General features: G+C 44.5%; 2 protein-coding genes across 7 annotated transcripts in view; one reads left to right on the forward strand and one right to left on the reverse strand.

Annotated features, from left to right (window-relative positions):
• The window catches only part of SYCP3 (synaptonemal complex protein 3), an 82233-nt gene extending 71939 nt beyond the window's left edge, over nucleotides 1-10294 (forward strand). For 2 of the 5 annotated variants that reach the window (XM_056574570.1, XM_056574569.1), the window contains exons 7-9: nucleotides 716-814; nucleotides 9484-9588; nucleotides 9712-10287. In XM_056574570.1, the coding sequence (XP_056430545.1) occupies nucleotides 716-814; nucleotides 9484-9588; nucleotides 9712-9765 (258 nt within the window). In that variant the 3' untranslated portion in view covers nucleotides 9766-10287. Of the gene's footprint in view, nucleotides 1-715; nucleotides 815-9483; nucleotides 9589-9711 lie in introns of all 5 variants that reach the window. The other 3 variants (XM_056574566.1, XM_056574568.1, XM_056574567.1) reach the window with 3 other exon arrangements.
• The window catches only part of CHPT1 (choline phosphotransferase 1), a 55746-nt gene continuing 46532 nt past the window's right edge, over nucleotides 9666-18879 (reverse strand). Inside the window, exons 8-9 of one of the 2 annotated variants that reach the window (XM_056574564.1) lie at nucleotides 11217-11327; nucleotides 9666-9791 (exon numbers count right to left, since the gene is read on the reverse strand). In XM_056574564.1, the coding sequence (XP_056430539.1) occupies nucleotides 9747-9791; nucleotides 11217-11327 (156 nt within the window). In that variant the 3' untranslated portion in view covers nucleotides 9666-9746. Of the gene's footprint in view, nucleotides 9792-10287; nucleotides 10605-11216; nucleotides 11328-18879 lie in introns of those variants that run through there. The other variant, XM_056574565.1, reaches the window with a different exon arrangement.

The raw sequence follows: 18879 nt of genomic DNA on the forward strand, positions 1-18879 counted from the left end.
ACATAACAATTTTAGAGACCAAAAAGTCTAGTCTCTTAATAGACCTAACCGTCCTAATCACAAACTGGCCCTAAGTTCACACTGAGAATTTCACCAAGAATTTCTGCTTGGAAATTCCAGGCAGAATCCGCTTTGCAGCAACCTCCCATTGCAGTCAATGGAACATGTGGTGGGTGGGGGGCCCCACGGACTGCTTGCCATCAATGCAATGCATGTCTGCACTATCAAATAGAGATGAGCGAACTTACAGTAAATTCGATTCGTCACAAACTTCTCGGCTCGGCAGTTGATGACTTATCCTGCGTAAATTATTTCAGCCTTCAGGTGCTCCGGTGGGCTGGAAAAGGTGGATACATTCCTAGGAAAGAGTCTCCTAGGACTGTATCCACCTTTTCCAGCCCACCGGAGCACCTGAAAGCTGAACTAATTTATGCAGGAAAAGTCATCAACTGCCGAGCCAAGAAGTTTGTGACAAATCGAATTTACTGTAAGTTCGCTCATCTCTACTATCAAAGTGCAAGCGACGCCTGTGCTGTACTCAGAATCTCTGGCCAAAATATGTTTGGGTAGAAATTCTCAGTGAGAACTGTCCTTTAAAAAGAATCTGGACAGTACCCTGGGTAAATACCTGCTGCAAGTTATTAACATGTGAATTTACCCTAACGTTGGATTTCTGCATCCTAAAAACTTTTTTTCCCTTTGATTCACAAACTAGAATATGTTCCGTCAGCAACAGAAGCTTTTTCAACAAGCCAGAATAGTTCAGAATCAGAGACTGAAAACAATAAAGCAACTCTATGAACAGTTTTTTAAGGTATTTAATATTATGAATGTTTTTGACATTTAAAAGGGGTACTCCGGTGGAAAACTTTTTTTTTTTTTTTTTATCAACTGGTGCCAGAAAGTTAAACAGATTTGTAAATTACTTCTATTAAAAAAATCTTAATCCTTCCAGTACTTATTAGCTGCTGAATACTACTGAGGTAATTCTTTTCGGAACACAGAGCTCTCTGCTGACATCATGACCACAGGGCTCTCTGCTGACACCTCTGTCCATTTTAAGAACTGTCCAAAGAAGCAGAAAATCCCTATAGAAAACATATGCTGCTCTGGACAGTTCTTAAAATGGACAGAGGTGTCAGCAGAGAGCACTGTGGTCATGATGTCAGCAGAGAGCTCTGTGTTCCAAAAAGAAAAGAATTACCACAGTAGTATTCAGCAGCTAATAAGTACTGGAAGGATCAAGATTTTTTAATAGAAGTAATATACAAATCTGTTTAACTTTCTGGCACCAGTTGATTAATAAAAAAAAATAAAAAAATAAAAAAAAAATAAAAAAAAAGTTTTCCACCGGAGTACTACTTTAAGTGCATGTAAAAATTATATGGTTATTTAAAAGTATTGTACAGTATTTACAATATAGCAAAATCTGAATATTATCAAATATGCTTAGCTGCCACGTCTGTTTTTTAAGTTTGTTCACAAATGTCCTATTAAAGGAAATCTGCCAACTTCCTACTAGCAGCAGCATACACCTATCCTTTCCCACCACTTTCACTAACTGACTTACAGGGCTCATTGCTATAAGTTGAGACCTGTACATCAATCATGTAAGACATAGGGGATGGAGGAAGTGTGCTGCAGTGGCTCAGCTCCACCTGTTACATTTTAGCTGTAAGAGAAAACTGAGATTTTCGAAGTGCGCAAATGGATCGCAGTGTCATTTGTTTAAATGAAGTTGCAGGATCTTTTTTTTCTTCAGCATTTCATCCCATGTTGCCAAGTTATAGTACTGTGTAATATGCCTTTATTACCTCTGTACACCACTTTGTCCCATTTTAATGCATTTTAGTCCATATGGACGACTGCACATCCATGATGCGATTGTCCCGTTCATCTCAAAGGTGCTTTATTGGATTAAGATCTGGTGAATGTGGAGGCCGATGGAGTAGAATGAACATATTGTCATGTTCTAGAAAGCAGTTTGAGATTATGTAAGGTTTGCAACATGGTGCATTATCCTGCTGGAATTGGCAGATGGGTACACTGTGGTCATAAAAGGATGGACATGGTCAGCAACAATACTCAGGTAGGCCGTTGTGTTTAAACTATGCTCAATTGGTACTAAGGGCCCAAAGTGTGGCAAGAAAATTCCCCCTACACCATTACACCACTAGCCTGATCCATTGATACAAGGCAGGATAGATCCATTCGTTCATGTTGTTTACACAAAATTCTGCCATCTGATTGTTGCAGCTGAAATCGACACTCATCAGAGTAGGTAAGATTATTCCACTGTCCAATTTTTCAAGGTTCAATGTGTTGTGTTGATGAAATTCTGCATACATTGGTGGTAACAAGTGGTTATTTATGTTACTGTTTTTCTATCCTTTTGATCCAATCTGCCCATTCTCCTCTACATCAATAAGGAATTTTTATCCATACAACTGCTGCTATCTGAATATATTCTCTATTTCGGACCACTCTCTATAAGCCCTAGAGATGGTTGAGCCTGAAAATCTCAGTAGATGAGAAATATTTAGACCAGCCCATTTGGCACCAACAACCATGCCATGTTTAAAGTCACTTATTTCCTCTTTCTTCCCCCATTCCAATTCTCAGTTAAAACTTCACCAAGTTTACATGCCTAAATGCATTGAGTTGCTTCCATGTTATTAACAATTGAACAGCTGCACCTAATAAAGTGGTCAGAAAGTGTATGTGTAGTGTATAGGAGACACAGAGGCTAGGCTCCAGCCACTAGCTCAGGGACAACTAAAATTTAGCAATGAAGCCTGCTGAGAGGAAGTTATATAATGCTACTTCTCATGTTCACACACAGAACAGCTTATCTTGAAAATTTTGTTCAAAGGGAAGTGACAATTTATGTGAAACCTATGAACAGAAAAAGCAAAATGGAAAGATTAAAGAAGTCCCATGCCTTGAAGTACCGAAAATGTATCCCCTATCCACAGGATAAGGGGATAAGTTTTAGATCACGGGGGGGTTTCGCGGAGCTGTGGCCCCCCCGCGATCTCGTGTACAAAGCCCTGGCTCTTCCCTAAGAGTGACGCGTCATGGTGCCCACCCGAAGCGGGGGCCGCCACGCCCCCTCCATATATCTTTATGGGAGAGCCGAAGATAGCCGAACGGCTCTCCCATAGAGCTATATGGAGGGGGCGTGGCGGCCTCGGTCAGGGGTCGTGATGTGTCACTCTGGATGAAAGCCGGGGCTCTGTACAGGAGATTGCCACAGTGGTCGAACCCCCCGCGATCAAGGCATGGGACTTCTCCTTTAACACTTCCTTTCCCCCCCCCATACACTCCTGATTTTAGTATCAGAATATTTATGAGATCTGCACTGTGTAAAAGTGGCCTCATACAGGTATTAAAGTAGCAAATAATTAAGGGGGAGATTTATCAAAACCTGTGCAGAGGTAAACTTGCCCAGTTGCCCATAGCAACCAATCAGATCGCTTCTTTCATTTTTAGGAAGGCCTGTGAAAAATGAAAGAAGCGATCTGATTGGTTGCTATGGGCAACTGGACAACTTTTCCTCTGCACAGGTTTTGATAAATCTTCCCCTAAGTTCTCAGTGTGGAATTTTTGCAGCTATAAATTTTTCCATCGCAAAGGGTACATTCACATGTACATCAGTTGCTGCATATTTTATACCCATTGAAGTTAATGGGTAGCAAAATAAGCTGCACAAAATATGCAGCAGATCCTGTAAGTGTGAATCTTTTTTGAGCAGGGGAGCCACAAGGTTTACAGTGGTTCATGCTTAGGAATAACCTTGCTGTCTTGGGCACAACTTTTGGTTTAGACTACACTTGACCAGGGGCTTCATGTCATACATGCTATAAAAGGGCATAAAAAAAAAAAAAAAAAAAAAAGGATCTTTAATCCCTTAACCACCACAGACGTAAATGTACGTCCTGGTGCGGCGGTACTTCGCGCACCAGGACTTATATTTACGTCCGTTGCTCGTGTCATGCACTGCAGGTCCCAGCTGCTATCAGCAGCTGAGGACCTGCCGGTAATGGCGGACATCAGCGATCACGCTGATGTCCACCATTAACCCCTCAGATGCTGTGATTAATACAGATCACGGCATCTGCGGCAGTGCAGCACTTGAAATCGCTGATCTGATCACTCGCGGCAAGGCCGCAGGGATCAGATCAGCTAAGATGGCGGCCGGAGGTCCCCTCACCTGCCTCTGCTGCCTTCCCAGGGCCTTCTGCTCTCATCTGCCTTCCAGCGCAGAAGATCACCTTAATACTGATCAGTGCTATGCCTATGCATAGCACTGAACAATATTGGCAATCTAATGATTGCAATAAATAGTCCCCTATGGGGACATAATGAGTTAAAAATAAAAGTTAAAAAAAGTAAAAATAAAATGTGAAAAATCCCCCCCATAAAAATGTTAATCACCCCTTTTCCCTATTTTACTCAAAAAAGCGTAAAAAATATGTTTAACTCTTATTTGGTATCGCCGCGTGCGTAAATGTCTGATCTATCAAAATATAATGTTAATGATCCCATATGGTGAACAGCGTAAACGTAAAAAAAAAAAAAAGTATAAAATTGCTGCGTTGTCGCTGGGCGCTGCATGCTGACGAGTTATGTTCTCAATGCGACATCACTCATCAGCACGCAGCAACAGGGCAGGACACCGCCGGAGCATGCAGGAGCACGTGAACAGGTAAATATGAAAGCCGGGATGGGAATCTGGCGGCAGGGGGGCCTCTGGCCCTGCAGAAGCCGTTGCAGTTACATGATTTAAAGCGGCCGCTTTAAATAAGTGAACCGTAGCAGCTTCTGCGGGGCCAGAAACATTTATCGGGGTATACACGAACCCTCATTTTAACAAGGGTATTTGGGTAAAAAAAAACAAAAAAACTTTCCTTAGCGTGTTATACCCCGATAAATACGGTATGTAAAGAGGTTATTTTAATTTCCTCACTAAAAAAAGGAGATTTTTATGCTTACCGTAAAATCTCTCTCTCAAAGGATCCAATGGGGGACACAGACCATGGGTATATGCTGCTGTCTCTAGGAGGCTTGACAATATGGCAACAGAAAGGTTGGCTCCTCCCAGCAGGGTATACCCGCCTTCAGGCCACTGAGCTAATCAGTTTTAGTCCCAGAGTAATAGGAGAAGACCGACAGGTCAGGAGAAAAAAAAACATGAACTGCCCGAGAAACCAGAAGAGAAAGTAACTGAACACACCCTCGGACAGATAACCGAAATAGGAACACCAGAAAAAGGGTGGGAGCTGTGTCCCCCCAATGGATCCTTCAAGAAAGAGATTTTACGCTAAGCATAAAAATCTCCTTTTCTCTATCGGCTCCATTGGGGGACACAAACCATGGGACATACCAAAGCCGTCCCTTGGGTGTGCAGGGAAACCGGTCAGGCGGACGGCTGGACCACCACCGCCGCCGTCTGCAACACCTTACGGCCCAGACTAGCATCAGCTGATGCAAAAGGTATGAACCCTGGTAGAACCTTGCGAAAGTGTGCAAAGACGACCAGGTGGCCGCTTTACAGATCTGTGAGGCCGAGGCCTTGTTGTGGAGGGCCCAGGATGCCCCAACAGAACGGGTGGAATGAACCAAAACCCTGAAGGGTGGGATATTCCCCTTGCAGCGGTAAGCTTCCGAAATAGCAGATCAGATCCACCGAGAAATGGTGGCCTTGGAAGCAGGTTGTTCCTTACGACGACCTTCCGTAAGAACGAAAAAGGAGTCGCACTGGCGAAAGGAAGAGGTGACAGAGAGACAGGTACGATCAGCCCGTACTACATCAAGTTTGTGGAGCAAACGCTCCCTGGGATCAGGACAAAAGGACGGGAGGACAATGTCCTCACTGAGATGAAAGGCCGAAACGACATTAGGTAAAAAAAGGACGGATCTGGACGGAAAACAACCTTGTCCTGGTGAACCACCAGGAAAGGAGAATGGCAGGAGAGAGCTGCCAGCTCAGATACTCTCCTAATGGAGGTAATAGCAATAAGGAACGCCACCTTCCAGGAAAGGAGGAGAAGAGGAATGTTTCTGTTCACAGGGTCTGGAAGGGCATCTGGAGTAGAAATAACAGGGGGGTCTGGGGGAGCAGTGGTGCAGGCAGAACAAGTGGGTTCAGCAGAACCAGACATTTTCGTGTTACAGCCCTTACAGCTGTAATAGGTAACCAGGGTCCCAGTTATCTGTTAGAGGGAGGAACAGGTCTGGGCTCGGACATAGTAAAAAATGAAACAGTCTCACCCAAAGTCTGTGTCCCCAACAGGGCAGCTGCTGTGAGAACTCTGGCAATGTGATGAGGTCCTTGGTGAAGGGATACCACGCTTGAACCTTCTTCGTTTCCTGAAACTTCTTTTCAGGGTACCTCCAGGCGGATTCCAGCAGGGCGTCAAATTCAGCGTGAGAGCTGAAAATCTTGGGTGCTGGTCAGGCACGATGAAAGGAGACTTCTGGAGCCACGTCCGAAGTTCCTGGGTCCTCTAGATGGAAGGTGTCTCTTATGGCCGAAACCAATGAGTTCACCGTGTCAGACATATCCGTGCGGTCCTCTGAGTCAGAGGCCGAAACAGAAACCTCATCCACAAGTTCTCCAGGTGAGTGGGAACATGTGGAGGCAGCCCTGGAAGAGGGAGAGACTGGCCTGGTACACGGTTCTGGACAGCCAGAGCGCCCGTGCCTGCTAGAAGACTCAGGGGATGAGTCAGATGATACACCCCTATTACGCTTGCGAGAGCAGTTAGTATAGGGAGAAGGAGAGCGGGTCCCTCTGGAGGGCCGGCGTAGGGAGGACCTCTCCAAGGCAGTGACCACAGAACAGGAGAACTGAGCCAAGTCGGATATAGACTAGTAGAGGGAGGATACCCAGTCTGGAGGGATGGCCAAACCCACAGGGTCTGGGAGGGCATCTGGAGTAGAAATAACAGGGGGTCTGGGGGAGCAGTGGTGCAGGCAGAACAAGTGGGTTCAGCAGAACCAGACATTTTCGTGTTACAGCCCTTACAGCTGTAATAGGTAACCAGGGTCCCAGTTATCTGTTAGAGGGAGGAACAGGTCTGGGCTCGGACATAGTAAAATGAAACAGTCTCACCCAAAGTCTGTGTCCCCAACAGGGTAGCTGCTGTGAGAACTCTGGCAAGATGAGAGAGAGGAGGGCTGAAGATGCTGACCAATGGCAAGAGGGGGCCGTGCTAAACCAAGGGCACTGCTCATTGGCCCCGAAAAACACCCTCTGCGTGCGCACAGCGCTGATTGGTGACTATTTTGGGCACTCAGAGAAGCTCTGGCGGCCGCGGGTGGGCGGAGCTAATCCGCACAGGGCTGTAGCCGAAGTACATGTGGCCGGTGTTTATAATGGCGCCTGCTCCCGGCCCCAAGCGCACATGCGATCGCATATGCGAATGACAGGGGAAGGGAGCGGGGGAAGATACCACCGGCAGTCTCCGCTGCCGACGGAGAAGCTATGACAGGGCGCTATGCGCGGCCGGGCCGAAGTTGCGCCCGTAGCGAAAATGAAAGTCGCCGCCGTGGCTGAGAGCAGGCAGCTGCGCTTATAACATATGTACAGTGAAACTCACATACAGTCCAAAACTGCACCACTGCTATGTCCCCCAAGCAAAATAAATAAAGAAAGGGACCCCATTGCAGAGAAAGGAGGGAACAAAGTCCCTCCTGGCCAGACCCCCCAAGTCCTAATTGTACAAGAGTGGGCCAAAAACTGGGGGTCTCCAGAGGTTGAAAGTCCGCTACCTGTAAGAAAAAGGGGGAAAAAATACTCACCTCAGTCTGAAGAACTTACCTAATGAAGTCTTCAGTCAGCGTTTGTCACCTGCATCATGCTGGGCTGCAACAGCGAGACGAGCAGGGAAGTAGGGGGACCTGGACCCATGAGGTACAACCCCAGGCGCTGACCGTTGGTGAGAGGGGGTTGACAGTACATCCACGATGCCTGTGCCCCCTCAATCGCAAATGGGGAAACAGTGAACGCTATGTTCCTGAGTCCCCACTTGAAAACGGAAAAGAAAAGGGAATAAAAATCTAAACATCCCTAAACCTAGAAAAACTAAAAATGTGAGACCTGGTCTGGGCAGAACCCAGACCAGTGTCTACCTCCTTACACTAAGACACTAAGCTAAAACTGATTAGCTGGAGGCGGGTATACCCTGCTGGGAGGAGCCGACTTTTCTGTTGCCATAGTGTCAAGCCTCCTAGAAACAGCAGCATATACCCATGGTCTGTGTGCCCCAATGGAGCCGATAGAGAAAAATATTTTTTGGGTTCGCCGTACATTTTATAGTAAAATTAGAGGCGTCATTACAAAGTACAATTGGTCACACAAAAAACAAGCCCTCATATGGGCCTGTGGAAATATAAAAGAGAGTTATGGAAAAAATGAAAACACAAATAAAATTGGCGTTTAAGGGGGTTAAAGAGAATTTGTCAGCTGTATTTGTCGACAAGAGCTGCAGGCAACATTTGATCTGATTTGTTGGGGTGTTAAATCCGACTTTACTTTTCCTGGAGATGATGGTTAGAGATGAGTGAAGTCACAGTGATTCAATTCGTCACAAACTTCTCGGCTCGGCAGTTGCTGACTTTAGCCTGCATAAATTAGTTCAGCTTTCAGGTCCTCTGGTGGGCTGGAAAAGGTGGATACAGTCCTAGGAGAGAATCTCCTTCCTACTGGAGCACCTGAAAGCTGAATTTATGCAGGCTAAACTGCAGAGCCGAGAAGTTCATGACGAATCGAATCACTGTAACTTCGCTCATCTCTAATGATGGTGGTTGCCAAAACTTATGAAATCACATTTCTTAGCCAAGTGTCAAGGAGGTGGAACCAAATTTCTAGTACCACAGCCTAGCACTTGCCCCCACCTCTCAGCCCCTTCTGAGCCCTTTTTGAAATGCCCTTTTATGACATGTTTAACTTCTGTCAGCTGTAGTTTAAGCCTAGACTTGTGCCCAGGACTGCAGGATTACTAATCATCAACATTAAATATATGCCTTGTTCACACATGACTGGTTTGCGGCAAAGAAATGGACAAATAAAATATGCACAGATTTTACCCTTTGCAACAGCAAGAATAAAATCCATGGCAACATTTGTCACTATTTCACAACCAAATAGCGTATGCTATAGATTAAAAAAAAGTGTCAAGCAAGCACTAAAATGGATAAATGTGTCAATTGCTTTTTAAGCACTTCATTAACTTGCATCACACATTTTTAGAAGATTTTCTATAGGAAAAATTTAAATCAGCCCATGTAAATATGCTCTTTTAGATATTATGGGTGCTTTCACATGTACAGGATCTGCTGCATATTTTCTACAGCTGATTTTTTGCTACCCATTGAAGTTAATGGGTAGCAAAATCAGCTGCACAAAATATGCAGCAAAAATATGTAGCAGATCCTGTACATGTGAATGTATCTTATACTGTTTTTTTTTCTTTTTAGACCATGCATGAACTAGAAAAAAACAATGAAAACCTCTTAACTGATGCTCAGAATGAGCTCAAGAAGGAAATGGCTATGCTACAAAAGAAAATTTTGATGGACACTGTAAGCTAAATCTCTTGTGATATGACACATTGCTCATAATTATTTTTTCATTACATTTTATTATGAAAAACAAGAAATGCATATAAATATAGTTTAACAAGTTTGTCCTTTTTCTTCTGCCAGCAACAGCAAGAGATGGCAAGTGTTCGAAAGTCTCTTCAGTCAATGTTATTCTGATGGATCCCTGATGGAATAACTTGTACCTATGTAACATATAATATATAATTATCCATCAGATAATTTCAAGTCATAATTTAGAAAGTTATGTTTGTTTTATAGAACTAAATAGGACAATGTTATGTATATGTCAAACAAAAGCACAAATATTTGTTAAAGGATTCTATGAGAATAGAAAGTGGGAATCTGTGTAATTTTTTTTCTTTTCAAGGCATGTATTCATGTTAACGTTTAAAAGTGTTTTATTCTCATGAAAACCAGTTTACTTTACATTAGAGTATACTTATTAAATAGTCTATGCCTGTGTATGTTTTGCAAACTAATAACTTTATATTATACAGATCCCAAACATGCATTGCATTTAACTATTTAGTAATGTCAAGCAGACTATATTAGAGTCCACTTTAGCAAAATAAAAATATAAAATAAAAATGAGATTTTCCTTTATATATGGTATAACAAAATTGCTAGCCTTTTCACTAGTTGTCTAGTGTGCAGAATTTAAAGCACAACACGATAATCCATATTTAATAAAACATTTATTAAACAAAAATACAAATGTTGATGAATAAACCTATTTTTTGTTTGTTTTTTTCTTTTATAATGAAAATAAATTATTCAGCTTCACAGAGTATGCAGGTAGGACAGCACAAATGTTTCATAAAAAGATTATTTTCCAGTTTATTAATACCGTACAGATGTTTTTGAATTATAATTATTATTACTAACAAAAAACATTCTGTTGGTCCAAAGGCTTCTCAGGTCACACATGGTTATTTGAAATCCTTGCAAAAGAAATTTTCAGATATTTCTGAATTTCTTGTTTATTATGCCACTTCCTAAATAAATAGAAATATTAAAACAAATCCCCTCTCACTATAAAATAGCAAAATTTAGAACTGCCCATATGGAGGAGAAGAAACTTTTATATGACTAGAAAATTATTAAAAACAATTACCTGAATAAAAAGTCTGTTTGAATAGTAGATTGCAAAGATATTTGAAAATGTTTTTAGTGTAGGTTTGTTAATATTTTTACTCACAAACCAACTTATTTCCGATAACATAAAATGTAAAATATAAAAATGTTAAAAAAAAGCCCAAATCAGCAAGAATAGTACTTATAGTACTTGGTCACTGAAACTGTAACCAAACCAAGCATTAAGAGAGGTATATACTGTTTTGATAACAACACCGCTCCTCTCTTTATTGTGTGAGTTGGATGTGGGTAAGGTAATAGTGCATATCTCCCAATGGATTAATTTTTTAATTATAGTTTGCTTAATTAAAGAGCAATAATTGTCAGCTTATTAGACAATAATTAATTTGCATCTTATTCATTCCTTATATTTCTGCTGGATAGTATAAACTCAGCATGCAAACAAAAAACGCTCAATGTTTCTTTTCCTCCACTTATTTTAGCAGTCAATCACTATGGTTTTGATTTTGAACCTGCTCTGCAGCTGGAACGGGAGGGATTCTGAAGACTGATATTCGTAGATGTTTTGCTATTTGCAAGCAAACACTTATGCAGTATCTCAGCAATTCAAACAAAGAAATAGCCTAGAAAATAAAAATAGAAAGAAGTGCAGTTTAGTTACAATAAAATGCATGCACATTGTTTTACATATTATTTTGAAATGTATCAGACATGTATTCTTGCATTGAAGATCAATCTCAGAAAATATACAATATAATACAGCGGTCATGTTAAATTTCTCACTTTATTTATGTTTTACAGTAGGTACTTAGACTTAAATCTGTATCAAAGCTGCATCATACCCAAAATCAACAAACCCCGCTCCTACCCAGGACCCAACATCTATACATATACAACAATACTAAAAATATCAACAAGACACTAGCTCTAAAAGGAAAACTTCTTTGTCAGCAGAAGGCAGAATCAGTGGCCAAGATTTATTAATCTGCCTCAAACCAAAACTATCCTGATTGGTTGCTATGGGCCTAACCACAAGGTCTTTGTTTTAAGCGGATTGATAAATCTGGAGCAGTGTCTTGGTACAGCAACAAATGTTTACATGTTCACAGCTTTCAAGGCTATGAACGTGTAAAGATCTAATGTCATATCAGGAATTAATTTTCTCTTTACAATTTAAAAGGAACAAGTCAGAAGGATTTGGGCCCCTAAACCACCAGCAACCTTTTACCCAGGATGGTAATTGATTGATAATGATGACCATGTATACTGTGGCAATGCAAGTTAAAGAGGTTATCCAGTTGATTTTATATATCAACTGGCTCCAGAAAGTTAAACAGATTTGTAAATTATTTCTATTAAAAAATCTTAATCATTTCAGTACTTATGAGCTTTTGAAGTTAAGGTTGTTCTTTTCTGTCTAAGTAATATCTGATGACACGTGTCTCGGGAAACGCCCAGTTTAGAAGCAAATTCCCATAGCAAACCTCTTCTAAGCTGGGCGGTTCCCGAGACACATGTCATCAGAGATTACTTAGACAGAAAAGAACAACCTAAACTTCAGAAGCTCATAAGTACTGAAAGGATTAAGATTTTTTAATAGAAGTAATTTACAAATCTGTTCAACTTTCTGGAACCAGTTGATTGAGATATTATATATATATATATATATATATATATATATATATATATATATATATCTATCTATCTATATAAAAGTTTTTTTCCTGGAATACCCCTTTAAAAGGGGTACTCTGGTGGAAAAAAGAGATTTTTATGCTTACCGTAAAATCTCTCTCAGAGGATCCATTGGGGGGACTCAGACCTTGGATATATGCTGCTGTCACTAGGAGGCTTGACACTATGGTAAACAAGAAAAGTTGGCCCCTCCCAGCAGGATATGCCCACCTACAGGCACCTGAGCTAATCAGTTTTAGTCCCAGAGCAGTAGGAGAGGACTGACAGGTAAGAAAAAAAAAAAAAAACAGAGCCTGTCCGAGGAACCGCAGAATAAAAATGAACTGAAACACCCTCGGACAGGTAACCAAACCGGGAACACCAGAAAAATGGGTGGGTGCTGTGTCCCCGAATGGATCCTCCGAGAAAGAGATTTTACAGTAAGCATAAAAATCTTTTCTTTATCGGCTCCATTGGGGGACATAGAACTTGGGACGTACCAAAGCAGTCCCCAGGGTGGGTAAAAGAGGAGCAAGTTAGGTAGAAGGCTGGACCACAGCCACCTGCAACATCTTGTGACCCAGACTAGCATCAGCAGATGCAAAGGTAAGAACCTGGTAGAATTTTGTAAAAGTGTGCAAAGATGATCAGGTGGCCGCTTTATAAACTTGGGAGGCCGAAGCCCTGTTGTGGAGTGCCCAGAAGGCCCCGACAGAATGAGTGGAATGAGCCGAGACCCTGAAGGGTGAAGTCTTCCCCTTACAGCGGTAAGCTTCCGAAATAGACCGAATCCACCGAGAAATGGTGTCCTTGGAAGCAGGTAGTCCTTTATGACGACCCTCCATAAGTACAAAGAAGGAGGCACTCTGACGAAAAGAAGAAGTGACTGAGAGGTAGGTCCGAACGCCCCGTAACACATCAAGTTTATGGAACAAAAGGATGGGAGGACGATGTCCTTATTGAGATGAAAAGCAGAAACAACCTTAGGTAGGAAGGACGGAACCGGACGAAAAACAAACCTTGTCCTGGTGGATGACCAGGTAGGGAGAGCGGCAGGATAGAGCTGCCAGCTCCGAAACCCTCCTAATAGAAGTCCCCCCAATAAGGAAAGCCACCTTCCAGGAAAGTAGACGTAGAGGAACGTCCCTAAGAGGTTCAAAGGGAGCACCCTGCAGGGCACCGAGAACAAAGTTCAGTTCTCGGGGCCGCGTGAGCCACACCTTGAAGAAACGTCCGGATATGAGGATCGGACGCCAGGGGACGTTGAAAAAGAATGGAAAGAGCCAAAAAAAACATAAGGGAACTGCGAGCCAACTGTTCTTATCCCGACTGTAAAAAGAAAAGAAGTTGTGGGAGAGAGAAAGTAACGGGGAAAAGGCGTGAGTTTCCCACCAACGAAAATAAGACTGCCAAGTTTGGTGGTAAATCTTCGCAGAAGAGGGCTTGCGCACCCTGATCATAGTGCGAACAACTTGGGTAGAAAACCTCCTGGCTCTCAAAACCGCGGTCTAAACTGCCACACCGTCAAGTGCAGTGACTGTAAATTGGGGTGCCAAAGAGGACCCTGAGAGAGTAGATCTGGACGGAGTGGGAGGCGCAGTGGTGCGTCGTTTACTAGCTGGACCACATCTGTGTACCACGCCCTCCTGGGCCAGTCCGGAGCCACGAGAATGGCGGGGACGCCTTCTGACTTGAGCTTCCTCAAGACCCTGAAAAGGAGAGGAAGAGGAGGGAAGAGTTAACGGCTAGAGCCAAAAGGATCCAGAGACTTCGCCACAAAGCGAGGAACCTTCTGGTTGTGGCGCAACTCAAACAGGTCCTTGTCTGGAGTGCCCCAGAGATTGCCGCAAACACTTCTGGATGAAGAGACCACTCGCCTGGGTCGGCTGAGTATCGGCTGAGATAGTCCGCCTCCCAATTGTCCACACCCGGTATGTGAATCGCTGAGATGGATGGAACTGAGTTCCGTCCAGAGAAGGACCTTGGAAACTTTGGCCATCGCTGCTGAGCTGCGGGTGCCGCCCTGGCGGTTGATATACGCCACAGCTGTGGAGTTGACTGGACACGAACAAGACAGTCCCGAAGAAGGTGCTCCCAATGGATGTTGATGGGGAGAAGGGCTTCTCGGGAGGACCAAATGCCCTGGACTATCCGGTCCCTGAAGACTCCTTCCCCAACTGCTGAGACTGGCATCCGTCGTGATGACTTGCCAGGTGAGGGGCAGAAAGGATCGTTCTAGACAAAGAAGAGGGGAGCACAGCCACCACAGAAGGTAATGGCGAGACCTGGGGGGGGGGGGGGGGGTTGAGCAAGTTGAAGAGGTTGATAATGAAACTGGGCATAAGGAATTGGTTCCATGGCCGCTACCATCCAGCCCAGGACCTCCATGCAGAATCGAATGGAAATTGGTACAGGTTTCCAGAGAATCTGAACTACTGATAAAAGCGCCATCTGTTTGTCCGACGGGAGCTGGATACTGGCGGACGCAGTGTCGAACTGGAGCCCCAGGAAGACTAGGGACTGGGTAGGAGTCAGGTGGGACTTGTCCTGATTGATCATCCAGCCGAACTAAGACAAGGTCTGAAGAGTGAGGCTGAGACTCTCTTGATTCTGGGCCCTGGTTTGAGCCTTGACCAAGAGATCGTCCAGGTATGGGATCACTGATACACCCTGTGCTCGCTAGAGGGCGACCACTGCCACCAGGTGAAAACCTTGGTGAAGTGGCTAGTCCTAAAGGAAGGGCCACAAACTGAAAATGGCCCTCTGGAACTGCGAAGCGAAGATAACGCTGATGTGCTGGAAAAATGGGGATGTGGAAATAGGCATCTCGGATGTCCACAGAGGAAATAAACTCCCCTTGATCCATGGACGCCACTACCGAACGAAGAGACTCCATATGGAAATGATGGAGGAGTAAATGTCGATTGAGGTGCTTCAGGTCCAAGATCGGGCGAACGGAACCCCCTTTTTTGGGGACCACAAACAGGTTGGAATAAAACCTGAAAAAGCTCTCTGGAAGGAACTGGGATAATCACTCTCTGAGCGATAAGGGACCGAAGCGTAAACGAAAAAAGTGATCCTTAGGAAAGGAAGCATACTTGAACCAATAGCCATTGGAAACAACATCTCGGACCTAGGAGTCATGCATGTGGGCAGACCAGAAAGTGACAAATGCCCTCCCACCCGAGAAAAATCCGCGGGTGGGGGCGTCCCTTCAGGCAGAGGGAGGTTCACGGGTGCCCGCCTTGGCCGCAAAACGGCCTGAACGGTTCTCCGATTTCCAGGAGGGACGGGCCTTGAAGGAAGGAGCCTTCTTGTCTTGTGAGGGCGCCTGTCTGGTCACCCTACCGGAGCCATAAGTCCGAAAGGAGGTCGGGAGTCGGCACTGCAAGACTTATTCTGGGGTAACAAGGAACTCTTACCTCCTGTAGCCTCAGAGATAATCTTATCCAGGCATTTACCAAACAGTCTAGAATCTGTAAAAGGAAGTTCTGTTAGAGATTTCTTGGAGGCGGCATCGGTATCCCAGGCCTTGAGCCACATGGAACAACAAAGCGCCACGAGATTACCCATGGCAAAGGCCATACAACGGGCCGACTGCATGGCAGCAGAGCACAAAAAGTCCCTAGCAGTGGAGAGTTGAAGTGCAAAATCTGCCTGTTCCTCCGTAGGGGATCCAGAGAGAATACCCTGTCAGAGTTTAGAAGCCCAGACAGAAAGGGCTGTTGACACCCAAGCAGAAGCAAAAGCAGGAAGTAAGGAAGAACCTGCTGCTTCGAAGGCGAATTTTGCCAGATTTTACAATAAGGTCCCTGGCAAAAGGAAATTGTGCTTGAACCTTTTTCATACCCTGAAAACGCTTGTCAGGGTGCTTGCAGGCAGCTTCAAGTAAGGCGTTAAATTAAGCATGAAAGCTGAAAACCTTAGGTGAGGGATGGGAGTGGTGAAAGAAAACTTCTGGAGCTGTGTCCGAAGTTCCTGGGTCCTCAAGGTGAAAGGTGTCCCTTATGGCTGAGACCAAGTTGTCCACCATGCCAATCGTGTCGGTTCAGTCCGAGTCAGAGGCAGAACCTGAGGCCTCATCTTCCAGTTCCCCAGGAGAGTGGGAGCGGGTGGAGGCAGCCTTGGATGAAGGTGAAACTGACCTAGTACGCAGATCTGGAGACCTAGAGTGGCGATCAGGAGAGTGGCCCTTAGAAGATGCGCTTTTTGGGGAGCCGAGGAGGAGGGGCGATACCTATGAGGAGAGCGCCTATTTCTACTCCAGGACTCTGGGGACGAGCCAGAGGACAAACCTCTAGGGCACTTGTGAGGGCGCCTGGAATAAGGGGAAGGAGAGCGAGGCTCTCTGGAGGGTTGGCGTAAGGAAGACTTTTCCAAGGCAGTCACCACAGAACGGGAGACCTGCGTCAAATCTGAAATAGATTGGAAGAGGGAAGACATCCACTCTGGAGGGAGAGCAGAGCCCAAAGGTCCTATTGGGACATCCTGGGAAAGTATACCAGGAGGGCAGGGAGGCGCAGTGGTGCAGGAAGGAAAAATGGGCTTAACAGAACCACAAGGCATTTTAAGTTTACAGTCCCTACAGGCATAATAGGTGACCAGAGTCCCAGGTACCTGTCTGGAGGGGGGGGGGGGGGTTCAGTTCTGGGGTTGGACATAGCACAAGCAATATAACAATGAAGAAGTCTCATCCAGAGTCTGTGTCCCTCCTGAAGAGTAAAGCAGGCTGTGTGAGGAAAAAGTACAGTACTCTATTCATGTGAGAGCCGGAGGGAGGGAGGAGTGGAGCAGGGAGGCTAGACCAATGCGCTGGAGGGGGCCGGATCAACCGTAGGAGAGCTCCCATTGGTCAGAAATGCTCCCTGAAGAGCTCGCACCATGCTGATAGGAAGGCATAATGCTCACCATGCGCGTGTCAATGCGTGATAGGGCCCCAAGCAGAAGCATAGAGTGGGTGGGGCTAAGTTCTGAGAGCTCCGTACATTGCGGCCAGCATATAAAGGCCTCCTAATGCCGGTAAGTTACCAGGAGTGAGGCCGGAGAAGGCAGGGGATCACCGGGCTAGCGCGAACTGCGCTGCCGACAGTAAGTGAACTCCTGTGCTCCGATCGCATTAATAGAGATGCGACCGGAGCGAATATCGACCAATGCGCAAGAAGTAAGCGCCAGTAAAAGTATATAATGAATGAAAGTAACAGTGAAAAAACCCTATCCTGCACCACATAGCGTCCCCAAGATGGCAAAACAGTTAAACTCCTAGGGGAAATAAAAAGGAGTGGGCACCAAACAAGGGGTCTCCAGAGGTTGAGAATGCCGAAACCTGTAGAAAAAAAAAGGGGGAACACTCACCTTTTGTCTAAAGGAGACATTCCCTTATGAAGTCTTCAGTCAGCTTTTAGTCACCTGCATCATGCCGGGCTGAGACAGCAAGACGAGCAGGGAGACCAGGACCCAAAGGTACAACCCCAGGTGCTGACTGGTGGCAAGAAGGGGTTAACAGTACATGACTCTGTCTGTGCCCTTTCTTCGTAAATGGGGAAACAGTGAACGCTATGTTCCCGAGACCCCACCTGAAAAGAGAGAAATAAAGGGAGAGAAAAATCTAACTAAATGTCCCTAAACTGAAAAATAACAAAATAAGTGACCAGGTCTGGAGAGCTCCAGACCAAGCATCTGCCTCCTACAGACACTAAGCTAAAACGGATTAGCTCAGGTGCCTGTAGGCAAGTATATCCAGCTGGGAGGGGCTTACTTTTGTTGCCATAGTGTCAAGCCTCCTAGTGACAGCAGCATATAACTAAGGTCTGTGTCCCCCAATGGAGCCGATAAACACTTTTTTTTTGTTTTTTTTCATATCAACTGGCTCCAGAACGTTAAAAAGATTTGTAAATTACTTCTATTAAAAATCGTAATCCTTCCAGTACTTATCAGCTGCTGTATACTAAAGAGGACGTGGTATAGTTATTTTCTGTCTGACCAAAGTGCTCTCTACTGACACCTCTGTCTGTGTCAGGAACTGTCCAGAGTAGGATAAAATCCCCATAGAAAACCTTTCCTGCTCAGGACAGTTCCTGACATGGACAGAGGTGTCAGCAGAGAGCACTGTGGTCAGACAGAAAATAATTATATTACTTCCTCTTTAGTATACAGCAGCCGATAAGTACTGGAAGGATAACATTTTTTTTTTTTAATAGAGGTAATTTACAAATCTGTTTAACTTTCTGGCACCAGTTGACTTGAAAAAGAAAATTTGTTTTCCACCGGATAACCCATTTGAAAACAAAATGTGCTATGTTCAGATTTTTTGGAAAATTTTTTTTTTTTTTAGTGGTGCTGCTTCAAGAAATCATGCTGGCAAGTGCCTTGCTGTCCCTTAGGCCATAATATGTCATCCCAAGCAAGCGGGCACGCATTGATGCAAATTGCCTTGGCTTCAACTGCACATGTTGATTTGGGAGGATATACACTGCTCAAAAAAAATAAAGGGAACACAAACAA

This window comes from Hyla sarda, chromosome 4 (assembly GCF_029499605.1).
Source record: "Hyla sarda isolate aHylSar1 chromosome 4, aHylSar1.hap1, whole genome shotgun sequence".
In the NCBI taxonomy this organism is placed as follows: domain Eukaryota; kingdom Metazoa; phylum Chordata; class Amphibia; order Anura; family Hylidae; genus Hyla; species Hyla sarda.